Source organism: Aulostomus chinensis, chromosome 12 (genome assembly GCF_037954235.1).
Source record: "Aulostomus chinensis isolate RoL2024-O1b breed Wild chromosome 12, RoL_Achi_v1.0, whole genome shotgun sequence".
NCBI classification, from domain to species: domain Eukaryota; kingdom Metazoa; phylum Chordata; class Actinopteri; order Syngnathiformes; family Aulostomidae; genus Aulostomus; species Aulostomus chinensis.
Genome location: NC_141331.1, coordinates 14,126,662 through 14,147,819, shown reverse-complemented (window position 1 = coordinate 14,147,819; position 21,158 = coordinate 14,126,662). Strand labels below are relative to the sequence as shown.

At 42.7% G+C, this 21,158-nt stretch overlaps 1 protein-coding gene across 3 annotated transcripts; it reads left to right on the top strand.

The window, feature by feature from the left end:
* The first annotated feature begins 2,556 nt into the window (after positions 1-2,556).
* On the top strand, positions 2,557-5,260 carry LOC147252150 (peptidyl-prolyl cis-trans isomerase FKBP8-like). 3 transcript variants are annotated; one of them, XM_086221242.1, is made up of 6 exons: positions 2,557-3,187; positions 3,361-3,580; positions 3,797-3,978; positions 4,071-4,148; positions 4,283-4,342; positions 4,615-5,260. In XM_086221242.1, the coding sequence occupies exons 2-6, from the start codon at positions 3,415-3,417 to the stop codon at positions 4,699-4,701; spliced, it is 573 nt and encodes a 190-aa protein (XP_086077368.1). In that variant the 5' UTR covers positions 2,557-3,187; positions 3,361-3,414; the 3' UTR covers positions 4,702-5,260. The 3 variants fall into 3 exon arrangements, with proteins under 3 accessions (XP_086077368.1, XP_086077369.1, XP_086077367.1); XM_086221243.1 differs by lacking the exon at positions 3,361-3,580; XM_086221241.1 differs by having other exon boundaries at positions 2,557-3,580.
* The last annotated feature ends 15,898 nt before the right edge of the window (positions 5,261-21,158 follow it).

Below are 21,158 nucleotides of genomic sequence, written 5' to 3'. Positions count from 1 at the left end.
GTGTGTATGTGTATGTGTGTGTGTATGTGTATGTGTGTGTGTGTGTTCAGTAGTATGCAGAACTACGTGCATATAAATCATGTTATTATTGATTTCCACACCAGTGTCAGTAGGGACACTGGTGGTAGTAATGATCCTCACCTTTACTGCTCCACTCATGTTTCGAAACTTGGATTTCTCATACCTGAGCACTGATGGGACCCCCCCCAGGTCCAGAGTGAGTTAGAGAACTGAAGGTCCAAACATCAGATGTTGAGTTTCAGGATTTTCTTTCTCACATGGAATCAACTTGATTCCTCTCGTCTAGTACACAGCGCCCTCTGATGGCTTCACATAGTACAACCTCACTGGTGTGTCTCAACGTGGCTCAGACAAAATGTGGAGACCACACATGACTCTTTGCAATGACAGTACATTTATTTAGGTAAACTAAATAAAATATGCAGTTTGTTATCAGTAGTGTGTGTAGTGTATGGATGTGTGAACATGGACAGGTGTAGAAAACTAAAACACCAGCTTAACCAAAGTGCATCCAAACAGCTAGAGAACCAGTTACCGCTCAGGCACATATGGCACTTATATGAAATGTAGATATATAATTAGATTTATATGAATATGTATGTAAATGTAAAGCATCAGTGACATCTGCAGGCTCTGGGGAAAAACACGTCCTTCTTTTTCGTATTAACATATCAGGCACTTTTACCATCTTACAACACCTGGCTGTATACAGCCGCCCACCAGTTCTGGTTGGACACCAACCTCCACAAATCTCAAGACAAAAACATTAACTCCTGTTCTGCATAGCTTCAACACATCAAAAATCTGAAAGAAACTTTCTTGTCGCTCCCAGTTAACATTCCACAGCCTTCAGACAGGAATGGAGCATGACCCACATCAATGTCTGAGGAAGCTACTGGTTTGCATCTTGAAAGGAACCACCAGTTCTGACGTGTTAGCCAAAGCAGCTGATTTTACATAAGATGTCCCGTTTTTGTCAAATTCATCCGCCAGCAATGCTGCCTCGCACATGTGACCTTAAGTTCATTAATAAATGCCGTGATGTACCCAGGCACCGGCGGTAAACTGCTCTAACGAGATTACATAATTTCACTCACATATGAGATTCATTATGCTGCTTTTTATTGATTTGATTTAATTGATGTGTTTATCAGGCCCGAGTTAGATGCTCAGTGGGCCAGTTCTGGGCCTGGGGCCATATTTTACCCAACCTATAAAGACCATCTGCTGTTCTCAGTTCACACCGTAGAGCTTTCAGTTGACCCGCTGCTTATTAGATGACACCAGTGTTGAAGCAAATCAATGACGAACAGCTCACTGACTATGAGCGATGGATTAAATAAATACACACAATACACTTAAAATGCTTCCAGAATTCATGGAACCTCTGGTTGACATTCCCTCTCCAATAAACGAACTTACAACTTTCCTCCAACGGACATAATCCAAAGTGCACATGGCAAAATATGATCCTGATGTGTTGTTGTACAGTGGGAAATTAATAAGATAAATTCATGCAAATGTTTCAACATGTGGTGGTTCTTGACCAGCAAGCTGTGGAAGGTCAGCTGACGCAGGGGACACCTGACTGGTATTCTAACACACTCAGCTGTAAAGAAAGTATCGGACTTTGAGGAATTCAGCCAAGGTCCCAGCGATGACCAAAGGGTCAGGAGTCTCCATGGTGACTCTATCCAGAGCGTGGTCTGAATACAGGAATTTAACTACCTCTCTATGCTGACATAAGTGGCTACAGAACGGGTTATTAGGCCTATACAAACGGGGAGCCTGTCACCTCAGAAACTACATGCTCTCAAACAAACGGTTCTCACGTCAAAATTATCCATCGCACCACTTCACAAATCACATCACTGGATTCCTGACACAATTTCCTACAATATTATGTTACTACATTCGCTTTTGACCAAAAGATGGCGATTTATGAGCACATATCACACAACAATCCCTCAAAAAAATCCTTCTCTCCTCTCCACTAAGGCACAGGTGGCAGGGGAGGGGTTCTTAAAGTCACAGCTCTCAGCTCTGCTTTGACACAGACTGAGGCTTCTATCTCCTAAACTACAAGTCTCTCCACTTTCCAACCTCCATCACTGGATTTGGCAAAAAATGTCCAACTCGGCCCCCCGGCGGGCGCAAGGAAGCGAAGGCCCGTAACAATGCTGCTTGCAGCTGTAATTTAACTTGTTATTAGTCAATATTCTCCAGCTCCTCTGAAGTTGCTGTTTGTATGTTACAGGCACACAGCCGACAGAACATTTCTTGTCTTGCAGTCTGATGATGTCCCTTCAATTGATGTCTGGGTCCGGGATCCTGACAGGCTGCACCTGAGCAGGAGTTTTTTAACTTATGGTGTTGAGGAGGAGAAACCGTTTCCGGTTAAAGTTTTAACTTCATGGAGGAAAGAAAATGCGACCGTACATTGAGAGGACATCCGAGAGGCGCATTCAAATCATGTTTTACCACAGACTTTTATGACGCTCATGGCTTGAAGCCGGGGGGGGGGGGGGGGGGGGGTCATTATAGAAACTTCACAAAGGCTCTGATGTTTGAACACTGTCTTTGGGGCAGAATTGCAGAATTCTGAGGGTCTAGGGCAGCGGTGGGCAACCCGCGGCTCCAGAGCCACATGTGGCTCTTTCATCCCTGTGGCTTTGGAAAGTAAATAATGAGTATTTGATTTAAATTTATTTTATTTTGTCAGTTTTTTTTTATTTAATTCTAAATTTGACGATTATGGTGATCTTGTAGCATGAAAATAAAACGCGTTCAATTACTTATCGCACAAAATATTCCTTACAATCACGGATGTGCGACAACTGCCGGCACGCAGTCTTTTCTGTGGTAATCAGGTCTAAATGGCTCTGTGAGTGTTTAAGGTGACTGACCCCTGGTCCAGGGTCAGATTTTCTGCTAAGATGCAGAGTTTAGATTTTTTCTTAGACAGTGATGTCTGTGACGTCACATTTGTGACAGTTTATAGGCATTTTAGCGAGGTTAGGACCAGTCGTTTAGCAGACATCCATTCTTTTTGAGAAATACTTGGAAAGAATTGGGCTCTTACACTCACCACTAAAAACTGTGTCACCTGCAATTTTCACTTCGTCAGGATATTGCTAATTCCATCCAAGGGAATTGTTTTAAACCAGTAGGTCATGTAAAGCCCTTATCTTGATGTTAGCCTCACATGTTTGGCATGCTGTGTTCTTGGCTTCCCAGAAGCCATGAACCACTGTGTGATCGACAGTAACACAGATGAAGGCGATATCTCCTGTGGCTGTAACTTCTTAATTTCACAATGGCTTTTCTCCCCCTTGCTAGTTTAGACTCTGAGGTTCCCACAAAGGCTGAGCTGAGTCCTTGGAAGTCGGAAGAATGGCATCCTCTTATTTTATAGAAGTGGAGCTAGAGCTTTATAAGCAGGCCCATTTTGGAAAATATGCAGGCAACAATCCCCATCATCAACGGAGTCAGCAACGTAGTACTTCAACTGGCAGTTGTTATGAGTACATCCTGGAGAGAATTGAGTCAATTTCTGAAGGTGTATTGAAGATTTATCACTAAGAGAGAAGTTTAAAAGAGGACGAGCGTGGGCAACAATATACTGTCGTGGGAAAACAATCAACTGCATCCTTGCTTTACATATGTTTGAAGTAATACTGATGAATAACTAATCATTGATATGATTTGCAATGATAACTAATTATTATTTGGTTGTGATTCACATTTATTGACTTCTATCTTCAATTTATAATAGCTTCTGCAGCAGACTTAAGTCCTGACTTGATGAATGGCCTACTGGACTTGAAAGCGAAATGTCTCACCATCATGGCTGGCATCCAGCTGAAGCTGAAGGACTACAATGCAGCACTTGAATCCAGTGTTGCTGCTCTTGTTCACAAGCCTGACAATGTGCAAGCCCTGGTTTACAAGGGGAAGGTACACATTTCTCTCTTCTTCTTTTTTTACTCTCCTCCTCTCTGTTAGAACTTTGAGGTTTGTTCATTAACAAACCTGTGCTCTGTTTGAAGGCTTTGGCGCTGAAAGGTGAATATTCAAAAGCCATTCCAGTTTTGAGGGAGGCATTGAGCCTGGAACCACACAACCTGGTAAGACTCACATCAGTTCTTCAGATGCTAAGGAAGGCTGTGCTCGGATAATAATGCTTTCCGAAACTATTGATGGCCACTGTACAGCCCTTGGGTGAAGCCGGGAACATTAATCTGTCTTGTCTCCTCTACAGTGTATCATCAGAGAGCTCCAAAGAGTAGAGAGGGAGTCAAAGATTCCCGAGTCATCATGGGTGAGACTCCCAGTCCCTCAGAAATAAAGATTTCCCCATCACTTTTAGAGACACGATAATCAAATCTGTCTTTAAATATGATCATGCATTAATGACAGTTACGAATCAGATGTTATTATCTCGATAATACATTTACATGCAGACCAAATTTTAATATTAAGCATTGAAAAACTCTGCATTTGATTATTAAGTATTTTAAATCTGAATTATATCGTCCCTGTAGCAGGAGATTATTTACCTTGACATGGACTTCTCTATTCCTTTTTCTTCAGGGTTTCAGTTGGGTAAACGCACTCAGCGTTGCTGCAGTAGTCTCTGGCGGTGTGGCATTATCGGTCATGATTGCTATGGGAAAGTGAGCCTCCAGATGTGGTGGTCCTAATGACGCAGGAGTGTAGGGATGCACTATCAACCAGAGCGGTAGAGTTCTTACATTTACCGTTCTGGTTAAATGACTGTGGCTCCAGAAATATGATCTACATCAGAATTCCAGCTCTCAGCTTTGCACTCACACTTTGTGTCACACTGAGGCTTCTATCTCCTACAAGTCCCACCATTTTCATTCCTACATTGTTGGATGAAGGGCGAGGAGGCTCCGGCCCGTAACGACGCTTACAGCTTTAATTTATGAATGTTTTTGCTGTAAGACTTTTGGTTCCACACGGTGGTGCAGTGGTCAGCACTGTCGCCTCACAGCAAGAAGGTTCCGGATTTGAGTCCCGGCTCGGGCAGGGGATCTTTCTGTGTGAGACTGCATGTTCTCCCTGTTCCTGTGTGGGTTCTCTCTGGTACTCCAGCTTCCTCCCACAGTCCAAAGACATCAAGAGGGGACGAGGCTGATTGATACTCTAAATTGACCGTAGGTGTGACTGTGAGTGTGAATGGTTGTTCGTCTCTGTGCGTTGGTCCTGTGATGGACTGGTGACCTGTCCAGGGTGAACCCCGCCTCTTACCTGTAGATGCTGGGATAGGCTCCAGAGTCCCCCCCCCCCCCCCCCCCCCCCCCCCCCCCCCCCCCCCCCCCCCCCCCCCCCCACGTGACCCTTAACAGGAATAAGCAGAAGAAAACGGATGGATGGATGAACTTTTGGTTCCGTTTCTTCTGGACTTGGGAGGAAAATGCATGCAGTAAACAATACTTCCACTGGGAGTCACTGTTGGGTGTGGATAAGCACAGGTCAGTAGCTGGGATCTTTGCTCAGTGATTCAACAGAATCTCAGTATTTCTTGCGCTAATCATAATTTCATCCTGTTTTCAAATATATGCAAAATAGCCTTTGACCCCAGGTGAAAGTGCAGAAGGAGTCTAGTGAGATTAATCTTTAGATGCACAGGGATACAAACAACAATTCAATGAAGATCTTAACATGAATGTATAATAAGAATAAGTAATCATATGCATTTTTATGCATCCACCACTTTTATTTTGAAGTACACTCTCCTGATTATACTTGCATGATTAACTTTCAACAGAATAATATTAAAATATTGTATTAGTTCTTTGCCTTCGTTAAACTTGTTAAAACTCTTTCTCCACTGCTGATTTCAGGCTTATAACTCTGCCACCGCTGGGAAGACATTAACGTTCTTATTCATCTCTCCGTCCAGGCTGGTTTGGTTCTGCGCTCTTTGATAATTTCTTTTTTTTAAATCAGGCAAATCATGAATTTTTCTCGACTCTTTCGGCTTAAATCTGAAGTTGCCAAACTACCAACTACATGTAGGAGTCTGTTTGACATAGTCTTTCCACACGTGTTTCCAGTGATGAATGTGCGTTTGCTCATAATGATTATTTTTGTTTAACGTAATCAGTGTATCTTTGGTTTTTCTGACAACAGAAGCCATGTGTGTCTTTCAGAGAGTAACTGAATCAGCAAGCGCTTCCATGCATGTGCACCTTTGTTTGTATGCTTGTGTCCGAGTGAATCCATGAGTGCTTGTGAGTTATGTATCCATTCATCATGGCACATGTCGGCCAGAGGAACAGTTTACGTACTTCTCTCATAATCTGGGCTTGTCTGTAGTTTTAGCATTATAGAAGGAAATGTGGTTTTCTAGCTGCTGGTTTGTTCTTTTTTTTCCTTCTTCTTCCATTAAATAAACAAGTGTGACTTGATGAGCAACTTTCAGCCTGCTCATGGTCTTATGGGAGATCGTGGCCGGTGGTCCGCTGCTTTGTAACCATCAATCACGGTCTCTATTCACACCACAGCCCCCTCCGGTGGGACATCACCTACCCTCCTTCCTACATACCTCCTCACAGTCGTCTACTCACTCGAACAAATAGACAGTTTATGAAAGACATAATAATCAGTGAGCAGATCTTCCAGCCTGACAAATTTCCTTTAGTGTTCAATAGGAGCTTTAATAGCAAGCTACATGCAAACTAAATAATCAGCAGCAGCAGACCCTTTAAACCAGAGGGGTGAGTTGTGACGGGTTCTGTTTGGTCCTCATGTGCTCATCAGCTGTCAAACAAGAAAAACAGGGTGGTAGATGAGAGACCACTGGACCGTCCTCTGGGCCACACACTGAGACAGGCAGCATGTATTCAAAATACACATGGCGTTTCAACACATGATAAACACCGCATATACACGTTTGACTACTTTGGAGTATGTTGTTGTGTTTTAGCAGACTTAAGACCTTCCTTTCTGATCAGGCTTATAGTTAGGCTGCTTAGGCTGGCCCTTAGATATGCTGCTATAGGCTCAGACTGCCAGGGATCTCCCATGGTGCACTGGGCTTCTCTCTCCTCCTCTCTTTCCTCTCTGTCCTCCTGTACGTGTGATACATAAATCTTACTCATATGTGTTACAAACTCATCTTCTTCTCCGGAGCCTTCGAGTCACCCACATCCAGATCCTGCTGCTTGTGCTGCTGGAGGAGGCTACAGACCTGAAGAGGCTCACCCATAGCCCCACCTGCACTCGTCCCTCTGTCCATCATTCTCTTTCCCTCTCTGTCCCTCTCTTTCCTTCTGTATATCTGTCTTCCCCCATAATCTGTCTTCGTCTCTGCCCTGATCTTCTGCTCTCTTTCCCCCCAACCGGTCAAAGCAGACGTCCATCCCCATTGAGCCTGGATCTGCTCGACGTTCCTTCCTGTTAAAAGGAAGGTTTCCGCTGCCGCTGTTGCGGGATGTGCTGCTCATGGAGAATTGTTGGGTGTAAATCCATTGAAGGAGTGAGGTACTGGACCTGCTCTACTTGTGAAGTGTCATGAGATCACTTTTGTTGTGATTTGGCGCTATATAAATAGAATTGACTTGACTTGAATTTTACTTGGTGGACAGAAAAAAAATACTGAAATAATTATTTGACACCTTATTTTATTCTGTTTATACCGTTATGACACTGTTTTGTGACTTCTTCACTCTTTTATTACATTTATTTAGACTCCTGCATCACTCAGACACTGATAGCTGCTAACTCACCTTGTAGCATGCTAATGTTAGCTTTTTTTTTTTATTTTTTCACTTGCACAGTTTCCAGTTGGCATTTCAAATAACACATTTTTTTTCAAAAAATGATGATGAAAATAAATGGGAGAAGGATGATTGCAAATGCTGGAGGTCTCAAAGGTTTTCATTGGAAATGACGCACACTGCAACATACACTGGTGCACTTATACAGTACCAACATGGATCAAATAGACAATGAGACAATGGACCTTTGGTAATAATTACACTTAATTAATAACTGAACGTTGCTTGTCCAGAAAATACTTCAACTGTGACTGGACAGGCATTCACACTGGCAGCAACTGGATGAATCCTGGTCATACCTGTACCAGAGTCTATTAAAAAAAAATGTCAGTTGACTGACATTTACTTTCTGGGTGGCTCCTCTCTCTCTCTCTCCGTCATCCAGGTTTTGTTGGTATAATCCTCCCTTCATCTTCCTCCAGTCTGCGGGTTGCACCTTGTGTATTTCCTCAGTTCTATCCGGGCAGCCCACCACTGCAGCAGTTTTTGGCCAAGTGTCCCCGCTTGCTGGAAGGTTTGGCAAACCGAATGTATGAATCGTGAGACAGCAGGCCCGTGATTCTCACCACATCTGAAACATTCTACACAAGTGTCCGAAGCCACAGGCTGTACTCTCTGAACAGGTCCCTGCATCCTTGTTTATTTCAGAATTTATAGCCGCTGTTTGCAGTAATGTGGCTCACTTAGTTGCCCTGGCCAACGTTAGTTAGTCATCTGCCTCTGATAACACACACCATTCATCCAGAGCCATTAAACCCTCCCAGGATTCAGTGAGCTGTCTCAGTCTAGCCGTCCACGCCGTCTCACCCACCGGGCTGACACAAATCCCTGTGTACGGCACAGACATCCCCAGTGCATGCACTCAGGAATCTGTGATGGCTATAAAGTACAACTCTAAAAGTTCCACGTACTCCATCTTCTTCTTAGCGTCAATCTAATCAACAAATAAACACAATATGTCAGCTAACTGAAATTAACAACATTCAAAGTGACTAACATGACCATCAATTTTTATCAACTTTAACTTGACTAAGTTGCTTTTTTTCTTTTGACCAGGACTTTGATGCTTTGACTTTTAGTAAATCCTTTTTAGTAAATTCTGGGTCAAACTCAGTGACTGCAGGGGAAAACAGGTGCTAAATTGCTTATTAACCTCAAATTTTGGTCTCATCCTTGTCAGCGCTGTGGAAACCTTCCTCCCGAGGTAGCTGGTTTCGTAAGATCGCGTAATGCAATCATGTGACAAACTGGTCTGGTTTTCACTTGCGCGTTTGTGTCTTTTGAGGAGAAACGAATGAATAAGTTACCGCAGATGCTGCTGTAGCATCGGGTATATCCCAACTGAAGGGTATCTCACGGAAGAAATACTCTTCGGAAACAAGAACGCTTTTCTCTGTGGATAAACGTAATCATTCAGCCAAGATCTTGAATTCAGTGAATTTAAGATTTTTGTCATCGTCATTCAGCAAAGACACCAGAAATGCTCAGCAGAATGACATTACAAGCATGGCTCCGCTAAAAACACAGTTAATCTCCCCTGGGCACTGCAGCTGCTGCCGACACGAGCGCTGCCATGTTAGTTTGCTGTCATTATTCCTCACTGACGTCTCTATTTTTCTCGTCCCTTAGTCTGTTGCTAGGAAGATGCAGACTGAGGTGTTGAAATGCAAAAGTATAAGAATGTCTGTGTTTGAAACTGGGTTGGTTATTCTTTAACTGTGGTCTCCTTGGGTCAAGGTCTTCTCTTCCTTGTAGCTAAGATACTAGACCTGAGCTGGTCTAACTGTCAGACGGCCCGCATCCATCCTCAGCTATCTGGGCACATTCCTTGTCCAGGTGCTGTGTATTTTCTTTTTCTCTATGTGCTGAAAATGTAAACTGTGATAGATAAATTGATTTATTATTCAAACACATCTCTCTGACAACCAGCCTGGGTTTCCTTTACTTCTTCTTCTTTTTCTTCTTCTTCTTCTTCTTTTTAGATGTTCTAATGAGCTCATTTTACCTTTAAATCAGCCTCGGATGACGTACGGAAGACATGTGTTCATGGAAATGTATCACTCAGTTCACATTTGGAGTACAGTATAGTTTATTTTTACACTTCTTTCAGATTTACCCGTTCACATAGTTGTAGTTATTTAGAATAAATGGAGTGTCATTACTTCTCTAAAAGTCGAAGTTTGAATAGTTAGTGGAATATCTATGTGTGGATGTGTGTGTGTGGTATGTTTGCATATCGAAAGACTGTGTTTCAGAGCAGCTATCCTGGTTTAGGGGTTAGGATTAGCAGACGGTGGGCCATAACAGTGGCGTAACGTCTCTGGATTGAAAAAGTCGTGACTTTCCTTTTACAGTTTCATAATATAAAGTCTTTGAAATCAAAGGAAGTCAGCCTCTGGTATGAACCATAACTGGGGTTTTTTTTGTTTTTTTATTTACCTTTCTAACGGTTCTTTCTATGGTAAAAAGAATGCTGTCCAGAGGTTTACCACCTTGCCATGAAAGTTTCCCCCTTGATTTCTCCATGTGAGAAGTGGACTTGGACCGCAGAGGTTGTTAGGTTTTGGTCATGAGAATTGTTATAATTGTTTACAGGACCAAAGAGCTAAAGTGGGTTTTGGGCATGAATTTGTGCTTGGCTTGGTTTTCCCAAAGGCTCTTTCGTCAGTGTATTTATGAAAGCACTTGACAGAGTCTCATGGTGATTTCACTGAATATCTAGAAACAGCCAGGAAATGTCCATATTCCATATTTTATACTGTTGCAAGATAAATAAGCTCCACCAAGGAGGATACAGCTTAGAGAAGAGTAGTTTTCTACTCAACCAACAGCACAACTATCTCCAGGAGGAATTAAGATACGTCACATTTCTATTTTCTGTATTTTGTGTCACGTGCATGCATGTCTACACTGATTGAAGGACCGTTTCCTTCTTGACGTCTCATCCTGTGATTTAAGCCAGTGATGCCATATGGAGAACATGGTAAACGGCCCACACAAAACTGGAGTTGTCTTGTCCCCATATGCTTTGGCCAGCATGCTATCTGTTTGTCCCGGGTCAACACTGAGTCCTATGAGCATTCCACACATACTAACACCTCACTGCAGAATACCCTATACCCACAATGCCTTTCAGCAAGCACCTGTGTTTATGGCCCTATCCCATACGTACCCTTTCACCCAGAAATACAGCCCAATGGTTTAAGTCAAGGGGGAAAAAAGGGACAACAAGAGAGTCCTTGGGAAGCACATACCTCCAATAAAGAAAATATACCAAACAACATAAAAAATAAAAATAAAAAAAGAAATAACCTAAAACATAATTTGATGCTGTTAAATGCATCTGCCCCAAAATTGAATGGGTTCTTACTTGGCCGATGCTCACCCTTCCACCAAGTTTAGAGAAATTCAGCCTCAAAGTTTTTTGGAAAAATGCGGCCAAACACATTAATCATTTAAATATTTCAGCCCAATATATTGTTGTTTTATAAGCCTTACCCCTCAAGTCACCAGTACAGAGAAACATAATCTGGCTGAAGAGAAGAGCAACTATGACCTGGGGACTGAAACTCACTCAACCACCTTAAACCAGCAAGTTTTACCTGGAGTGAACCATTGAAATATTTGGTTTTAGAAGGAGAAATCATTTCGTGTTTCCTGTCGTAGATTGTTTTCATAAATGCAGGCCAGTAAATTTATGATGGATTGATGTCACCAAACAACTTTTTTTTATGGACACGTGCATAAGAAAGTTTAAAAAAGATTTGGCGAAGATGATTTTGCCAAAATAAGCAAAAAATGTCATCAAATGACTCATTTGCTGTCCCCATGTCATGCTCTGCCTCCGCTGACTCAAGATCTTCACTTTTTTATTTTAATGTCACAAAATAACCCACCAGCCCATTCTAGAAACAAAATAAAATCCTGGTGCAACAAACTTACCTGAACATCATGTGGGAAGCTATGTGCCCAAAGTGTTGCCTCGCAGGCTCATCGACAAAGCCTGAGAGTGAAAAAGGCCTATAAATCAGACTGTTGATTGATGGAGTTGGTACCAGCCCTCACCTCACATCAAAATGTGAGAGTTGACACAAAGCAAGGAAAACAACAAATCATACCAGGGCAAACGTTAAAAAAAACTAGTGAACGCCATTTGTGCTCAGGCTGAGACGTGTGTATGTGCATGTGTTCACACTCTGCCTGTTTTTGTTATTGTTATAACCAAGAGTAGAGACTTATTTGAGCCACATTGCAAACATACATTTTTGTATTGACTCTGATTTGAAAAGAGAGTGTATTTGATGTGCAAGGGAAGAGTTCTGCTTGATTTTCCTCTGTGTAAGTGTATTTTGATACGAGAGCAGAAGAGAGGAAAAAGCAGCAGACGGGCGAGCAATATGGCAGAGACCTGTTTAAAACAGCTTTGTACCTTTTGTTCACGCATGCATTTCTATCACCTTTTGGCTCCCCTTAATCCAAAACTGTAAATATGTTTGTCAAGCTTGTTATTTTTCCCACACGCTCAAAATCTAATCATGAAGTCAAACATGTCAGACATGTTCAGACTGCCTGTCTCCCTCTGACATGTCTCGCAAGGTAGGATTCTCTGTGTTTGCCGAGTGGTTAATGCGGTTGTACCATGGCGTGATGAGGGAGTGTTGGGGGGCTCCGTACGTATGTGTGACATATACAGGTTTATCCAGGGATTATCCAGTAGGTGTGAATTTACATTCCCGTCGAGAGTTTTATCTGTTGTAGAACCCGTACACTAGGGGGCACGAAAGTAGACACATGTTAAAGGAATAGTTCAAAGATTCAGGGGTGTTTTGGAAATTATGATTAATCATAACGCCACCTGGTGGTTGTAGGAAATTACATGATTTTCACCCTTTCCATATCAAGGCAGCCAATTTTGATAGTTTTATCATGGAACGGGAACCTGTTGAAACTGGACAACAATATCACAGGTGGAAAGTGGGTGCTCTCTAATGCCACCTAGTGGAAATGTGAAGTGATCTCTTACACCACAGCGCAGGCCTTTATCTGCTCCTTCATGTAAAAGCCAGATGTTGTCAGGTTTTACTTCGCTCCCACGCTAAGGAACAGCCACACACACTCCCACTGCTTGGGGCTTTGGCGGAACTCTTCCCTCTCTGTTTGCTTTCTAGTTCCATCCCTTTTTTAAAAATGATTTCTTCTATGACAAAATAAAAGGCTGAAAAAATTAATTTCATTTAATTATGACTCAACATTGATGGTTTAAGGGGAAGTTAAATATTGCTGCTACCCTGCGAAGCTTAGCCATTCTTGCAGCATTTCATTGGTTGTCAGATGGTGGAGTGTGGGCAGGTTTGAATTTCTCTCCACTCTCAGTACAGCTGGTGTTTGTCAAAATATAGCTGCCTCGCAACTCTTACATTTCTGTTTGTGCAAAGGTGAAGTCATGGTGTCGAACCATGTTAATAACTGCTGTTACGTTATTGGAAGGAAAATGTTTTCAGCTTACATGAACGCTAGCTAGCTAGCTGCTTTCCCTACCTGCACTCGGAGTTACAGACATACATGAAACTGGTTTGACCATTTCATCATGAAGGAAATATATTCCCCAAAATTCTGAACTCTTCCCATCAAATCTTGACTTGTACTGATTACAGACATGCTGACGATCCTCACACCCAAAGGCCCTTCAGACAAGAACAATCTGACTTGGATGATTTATTCCTGTTTGTTTTCATTTAGTGTAAAACGTTTTATTTGGTAGGTTTATATGGACCAAAGAAAAAGAGTCCTTTCAATTCGACTCGACCCGCCGAGCCACCTCATACCTTGTAAACCCGTTTCTCTGACTGCAGTGATGTCATCATTGGAGGGTGAGAGACTGGAATGTTACAGCCTGTTGATTGAGGCAAATGATTTTGTGTGTGTGTGTGTGTGTGTGTGTGTGTGTTTGTGTGTGTGTGTGCGTGCGTGCGTGCGTGCGTGCGTGCGTGCGTGTGTGTGTGTGTTTTTAAACCTAGAATCAAGAGACCTTGCATGAGAGCCTGTGCACATGTACTCCCTTATGTGTATGTGTGGGGGGGCTTTGCTGCGACACTGCTGTGTGAAGGCTCGTCCAGGCATGGGAAAGGGGGTGTGTGTGTGTGGGCTGCCTGTACAGTCATCGGTGTGGACTTTATTCAAAACCCTACCTCCTTGTCTCCTTCTTGAGGCTAATATTTGGGGGGGGGGGGGCTTTGCCTGTTCAACAAGATTATTTTCATAGTGAAACTCAATAACCAACCCCTGGTCTTGCTGGTGGGGAGAGGGCCATGTTTCAAGTGACACCGGGGGACTCTTAAACCCAGTGATGTATTAGCAGACCAGTGGAAGGGGGCAAGGACAGAGAACCCTGAGTATAGCAGGTGTAGACTGAACAGTATGGCCACTGCAGCCGCTCTCGAAGGAGACACGGCCTTTAAAAGACCTCACAGCAGAGCTACACATGTTAGCAGCAGCTTTGTAATGTTTTACTAACGTTACTGTTGTTACTTTTAAGAATATCCATTATGGACCATATGAAGAGACTTTAGACAAATGTTAAACTTTCAGAGATGCATTCATCCATAACCTGCAAAAAAAATCAAATCTTTTCATGTAAAGATGTCTATTGTCTGTTCAAACAAAATACAGATAAAAAAAACACCCTGTGTAATATTTTTAATGAACGAAGTAACACCTATGACAACGACTTTATCTGACTCAGATGCTACTTGTCATATAGGTTTATTGGAAATAAGACAAATATGATGGGCAAGACAGTGTAATGTAATATTGTGAACCACACACACACACACACATATGAAAACAGCACTGACGTTCCTGCATAATGTTATGGCATGTGTCCAGTGATTTATTGATTATTATCCCTGACATACTTTCTTCCTTTACTGCTCTCCATTGTTCCGGTGGGTTGGTTCAGCGTGACCTAAGGTCAGAGACGGAAGGTCAAGGTTCACTCTCCTGGGCACAGGGGTAAAAGTTCAAGACAGTAAAAGTCTAAAAAGAAAGAAGCTGATCCCACTGTTGAAAAGTTAAACGGTATGTGCTTACCTCGGATTTTCTTGTTGTCCCCTGGAAGGATCCTCCAGCAGCTGGACGCAGAGTGAGGAGGTGAATATTCTCCCATTGGGAGATCAGAATGATGTTTTGTCACTGATTTGGGCTGCTCATACCATATTGGAGACGCTGTTAAAAGCTAACTCATATTTTGGTGTGCATTCTTGCAGAGCTGAATTCCTCAGAGGTGACATGGACACCCTCCGATGTTTACTCCTGTTTGCACTGCAAATTCCCAGATTGCCTCATAGTGAAGAGGGACGGAGTGAGGAATGTGGAAGCCTTACAAAGTCAGATGCCGTAAAGTCATCTGAAAATGTGACAAGACCACGGGAAACGTTAAAAGCAGATTCTTGGTAGGAAGTTACTGTGGTGATGGCCTCATTGTCTCTGCTGTATGATTGTAAAATGTACACTTGTTGTACAAATATTTATAAATGTATCTACAGTTGCTGTGCTGCACCGGAGCACAACCACTTTACACAGCACGTGCATGCATACCTTACACAAAAGTACACTTAGTCTTGAAGAGCAGAGGTCAAAGAAAATAGTGTGTGAAAGTTGGTGAGCAAGAGACACGGTGATAAATAGCTTCCTGGGTGACGATTGCTCCGTTCAAGGAGAGTAAATATGATGAGAACACTTCATTGAGAGTGACACATTTGCACAGGCTGGCATGAGTACTGTGTTTCTGGAAATGCAGAAAGTTGAGTATACATTCAAAAGTACAGGAAGTGCTTTCTTGGGGGGTTCATTTAGATCAACTTAATCACCAGAATACGAAGAGAAGTGATGCACTTTGTCAAAGCCTTCACCGAGGATGAGATCGTCCACTTGCGCCCAGAAGGGAGCCGATTCTGATGAAGTTGGAGGTGATTTAGATCAAGTTGTAGATCTTGAATGGAGACTGTTGAAGGCCATTGGGAGGTTGTATCTGTCAGTGGTGTTGATCTGGTCGTCGACGAACATCCATCAAATTCTCAACAACAAGTTGAAATAAGAATATTTCGGCTTCTGGAAATCCACTCAATCCTACTGTGGATATGTGAACTAGACATCCTGCAGTATTCTCAATATATTAGTCAATACTTTGGGGAAAATACAAGCATGTTTTGATGAAATTTGTCAAGGCAATGTATTTTAATTAGAGGTATCACAATTTAGCTCTTGGAATATGGGTGTATGGATCATGTTCAGGATCATTGATCCAGAAGAACAAGTTTTGGTGGTTTCAAAGGGAGATGTTGATATTCTGCATCCCTGAAGCCTCGTTGTAGGAAGTCTGTGTTGTTTTAGTGCTCTTGAGTTGTTGGTTGGTTTTGTCTCCCAATCCTGTCTTCCTTGTATTCCCTAAGTTTAATTAATGTATATCCCTCCATCCATCCATGCATCCATTTTCTTCCACTTATCTTGTTAAGGGTTGCGGGGGGCTGGAGTCTATCCCAGTGGCTTTTCGAGCGAGAGGTGGGGTTCACCCTGGACGGGTCACCAGTCCATCACAGGACCAACACATAGAGACAGACAACCATTCACACTCACAGTCACACCTACGGTCAATTTAGAGTATCAATCAGCCTCGTCCCCTCTTGATGTCTTTGGACTGTGGGAGGAAGCTGGAGTACCAGAGAGAACCCACACAGGAACAGGGAGAACATGCAGACTCACACAGAAAGATCCCGTGCTGGAGCTGGGACTGGAACCCGGAACCTTCTTGCTGTGAGGCGACAGTGCTGACCACTGCACCACCGTGCCGCCTAATTAATGTATATTTGAAAGTTAAATTCAGACATGTCATACCAGAATTGAGCGATGTCTTGGGACATGAATTTGCAAGCACTTAGTTGCAAATTCACACATCCAGTAGACATGAAAAACTCTTGTGGTGTCTTGGTCGATCTCGCTACAGTCCAGTCTTTCTTCTTTTGCTCCTAAGAACCGAGCTGGAAGTGCTTCATCAATAGTCAACTCATTTTTAGCATTTGGTGCTTGGAAGACTGTGTACAGTGGGTTTTCCAGACCTGCTGGCTACAGCTGGAAACCAGGTGGATGAGTGTGTGTGTATGTGTGTGTGTGTGTGTGTGTGGGGGGGGGGGGGGGGGGGTGAACAAAAACAGTGAAACTACAAGCCGTAAAATCAAAACAATAGACCATCAGGTGCATGAACAAAACCAACTCAGTGTCACATGGCACAAGACTGTCCAAGGGTCTATTTTCATGCACTGCAGTATACAGTAGAACAGGTGCAAGCCGGCTGGCGAGAGGCTGTTGTTTGGCTCAATGAGGCTTCATTAATGCAACAGGAAGAGAATTGAAGCACAAGGGCAAACACACACAACTCATTACCCGCGGGCTATTGTGTACCTTTCACACCGCAACTCAAAGTGTGTGCCTGTGTGCGTGTGTATGTGTGTGTGTGTGTGTGTGTGTGTGTGTGTGTGTGTGTGTGTGTGTGTGTGTATGAGTTTGTAGTGCATTTACTGCATTTATATGAGTTTGTGTTTAAGTGGGTGGGAACTATTACTGGCTTTGGTGCTTTTGGACATATTAAAGTAGTTAAACTCTAAATTGTTGATGAAATGACATAAACATCATCGTAGACCTTAAACCTAATTAATAACAGTGTACGTCTCTTGAGCTCGCCTGACGGATGACATATGCTGATGAGTGGAATGTTGCATCCACCCAAAGTTTAGAGACCTCTGACAGCTTTGTCATGAAAGCCTGACAGTTTTCAGCTTCTTCATCAGGCCTGGACCAGTGAGCTGACTAAGCTGACACTTGGCTGTTGGAGATGGAACAGGGCAGCCACCCTTTTACACCACGGTGTCACTGTGAAACCACATGCACACACTCACTCACACACACATCCTTTAAGACAGCCTGGGCTGCGTCACACTGCTGGCCTGCAACAGTGCACCGAGTCATGTTGTATGAGCAGGATATAACCAACAGTTAGGCGCCAAGGACAGGTGTCAAACCAGGCCTGGAAAGTGTCTGCAATCACACATCAACAAAGATCCTCTCTCTGAAAAAAGATGATTTTTACTTTATAACTACATTTTCATATAAAAGTGTTTGTTTTTTCTTTTCAGACAAATGCATATCATAACCTTAAGATAATTGCCCGAGTCATTTTTTTTGGACAATTTTTTTTGCCTGATTCAACTCTTTATGATGTTTTGTGTCCAGTTTTTTGTGTTATCTGAAAACTGACTTTGGCGATTATTTTAAGAAGGCGATATTATGGACTTATATGGATGTTAGTTCCAGGAGAAAGGAAAAGATGCCTTTTAATGAGTGTGTACAGAACGAAGTACTCATCAAATTCCGATATTCAAAACAAGATACAATACAAAACTACGAATGTACAATATAAAAACTTGCTGATATTTTTTAAGAAATGGAAAAAAAAAATTTTGTGCATTTACATTCTTATCGCACAGCAATGTTATTGTTATGTGTGACTAAAGCAAATCATTTAGGATGAGCTCGTATTGTAAATCATACATAGATCATTGGCTATATCCTGAATTTAAAGGAACCCACTTTTTTTTTCTTTTTTTTTGTAGGAAATATGCTTATTTACCATCCTTCCCAGAGTCAGACAAAAAGATAATTACCCCTCCCTCCTTTTTGGCTTCATTAGGCAGCAAAGACCAATAGCTGACTACAAGCTAGCTTAGCAAAATGAATGGTAGTGGATGACAAATGTCGGTGAGATGGCTAATTTTAATATTTCACCTCAGAACAAGAAACTGTTGTAAGGGAGACATATACTAGCTGAATTGAAGTCACACCACCACCTAGTGGTCACAAGAAGTTAGTCTGATGTAATAAATACATTTGATTTGCATAAATAAAATTAATTATGTTAAAACATATTCATGTGTTTTACAGCAATATGATATATATCAACTGTTTATTCGTGAGTTCCATTTAGTGGACACAGGAAGTGATGTTTGCGCTATACGAAACACATTTGTCTGCTACTTTATTTCAAACTCAAATATTATCAGATTTCAATTCCCTCTCACACAACAACCACAACAACTCCCAGGGTGTGAGGACCGCTCATCACTGCTTGTGCCTTTACAGCCAGAGCAGGGAACCATCAAGGAGCCATCAACTTTTTAGAAATACTTAAAAAAACAAACAAAAAAAACCTATTTTTCTTGCCAGATGAATAGACAGACACTCCACGGTCCTCTCTCTATTACCGACCTTGAGACCACCAGCAGACAGCTGACTGCTTCCCAGCTTTGTTGACTTGGGTGTTCCTGGTTGGACAGTTGCGAAATCCAACTCAAATGCACTTTTTTCCCCCCCAGGCAGGCTTTGCCTGCATTAACAAGGGTAGTGCCCAACATTACCGTAGCTTTTTGGACGGCAATGGGATGAGGTGAAATACGCTTCCTATGTGTAACAGACACAGGAGGCGAAATTCACATCTTTGCAACAATTACAATTCACCTCACAACAATCAGTGTTGATTGCCTGATGATAAAGACACACCTCAACTATCTCATTAACATGTACGCCTTCCAGGGCGTTGTGCTCCTCCTGGAGGATGAACTTGATCTGCATCACTGCTTGAACGTGATGCAGCAGGGCTCAGACACGTTGGCGTTTGGCCCTCCGGCGTCTCTGGACTTTGTACAGCTGGCTCAGAGCAGCAATGGAAGTGACAAGCAGGCTCTTGGAGAATGGCGGACCCAATACTCAGTATGGACTGAGATATCGTGAACAAGTGTGGTTCAGTATCTAGGAGACAAGCGCCTCCCCTACCCCCTGTCTCTTCCTGGTCTGAAGGGTGAAAGATTAACTGGATCAAGTGCGATCACGCTACATGAATAGTTTTTTTTCCACCTTGGTGTGAACAAACCTGTAGCCATCACCAAATGTTTTTGTTTTTTTGACAGCACCTCATGATGAGGCTTTTGAGGTGAGGCGTTAAATCATTGGGCCAGATCAGGACAGTAGTTCTGGGAATGAATGGGATTCTAAAAGAAACAACATCTCTTTAATTTTGAGTTTTTTTTGGGGGGGGGGGGGGTTTGGTAGAGTATTTTAGGTACAACATTTCTTTTAATGCAGGCAAAGACTGCTAAAGAAAAGTTTATTTTATCACTTTGACTTTATCTACATCCCAGCTTCTGGAGTTCATTGTGGCTAAGCTTCATAAAGTTTAATTAACTGAATTTAGGAACAAGACCACACCTCTCTCACACCTGAACTGACTCACCTGCTTTTGCTGATCCAATCACCTGAACTTCCTCCTAATCCAAACGGCCTTTGCCCCATTAATCACCTGTGCAGTTTATAGATATATAGCTTGTCTCAGTTATCATGACCTCCTTACCTCCAGACACTTTTTTGTTGTGGCGTGTCTCTGCAGGCATCATGTAGCTAAGTGATTAGCACGGCAGCCGCTTAGACCCCAGTTCTCTCTCATCCTGGGATCACTCCTCCAGTAGTCCACCTTGGTCCCAACCACAGTTCTGCTTCTATCTAAATATGTGTTGGCTCAATAAATACTGCTGGTAGATGTTTATATTTTCTCCTCCAGGAACTAAAGGGGTAAATAAAGCTCAGAGATATTTACCCACCCTGAGTCATAGTGACTCGTCCATCAATAGTTGACCTCTTCCAACTTGACACCTATCATCCTGCTGTACACTTTGTGTATTCCTGTATGTGAACAAGCTGAAGCTGTCCAGTGGGAGAATGGAGCTCTGTAATGCACCCAGATAGAAGACGAAGGTATCTATCTGCTTGTCTGGCTCTAAAAATGGCTGAAAGGGTGCATATGACCCCAAAAATTCACGTGTCCCTTAAAACATCCAAATATTTGAGTATATGTGAGTTTTGAGCATGTTTCATCATTGAAAGTGATTTTTGGAGGTCACATTTGTCCCCATGCCTCCATCCTGCCCTCTTGGTCTCTCTCTCTCTCTCTCTCTCTCTCTCTCTCTCTCTCTCTCTCTCTCTCTCTCTCTCTCTCTCCTCCACCCACCCCTGTGGCTCCACCCTGCAGCAGATATAAACCGTGTCCACAAGGTGTGCATCTGTTATGAGCACATATTCTGGGGTTCTGTCTGTGTGGTTGTCTGTCTGCTGCCTGCTATTCTTCTTTCTGTGAGTCAGTCTGCAGTGATTATTTCCCCATAAACGAAACCCACAAAGGTAAGCACCATCCTGTTCTCACTCCATTTGCCTTTGACTCTTGTCACACCT

Bases quoted from the DNA above. Each gene is read 5' to 3' on its own strand.
- LOC147252150 (XM_086221242.1), top strand. From the start codon at position 3,415: ATGGCATCCTCTTATTTTATAGAAGTGGAGCTAGAGCTTTATAAGCAG. The intron at 3,581-3,796 runs GTGTATTGAAGA...AATTTATAATAG, and splicing joins AATTGAGTCAATTTCTGAAG to CTTCTGCAGCAGACTTAAGT. The intron at 3,979-4,070 runs GTACACATTTCT...CTCTGTTTGAAG, and splicing joins CCCTGGTTTACAAGGGGAAG to GCTTTGGCGCTGAAAGGTGA.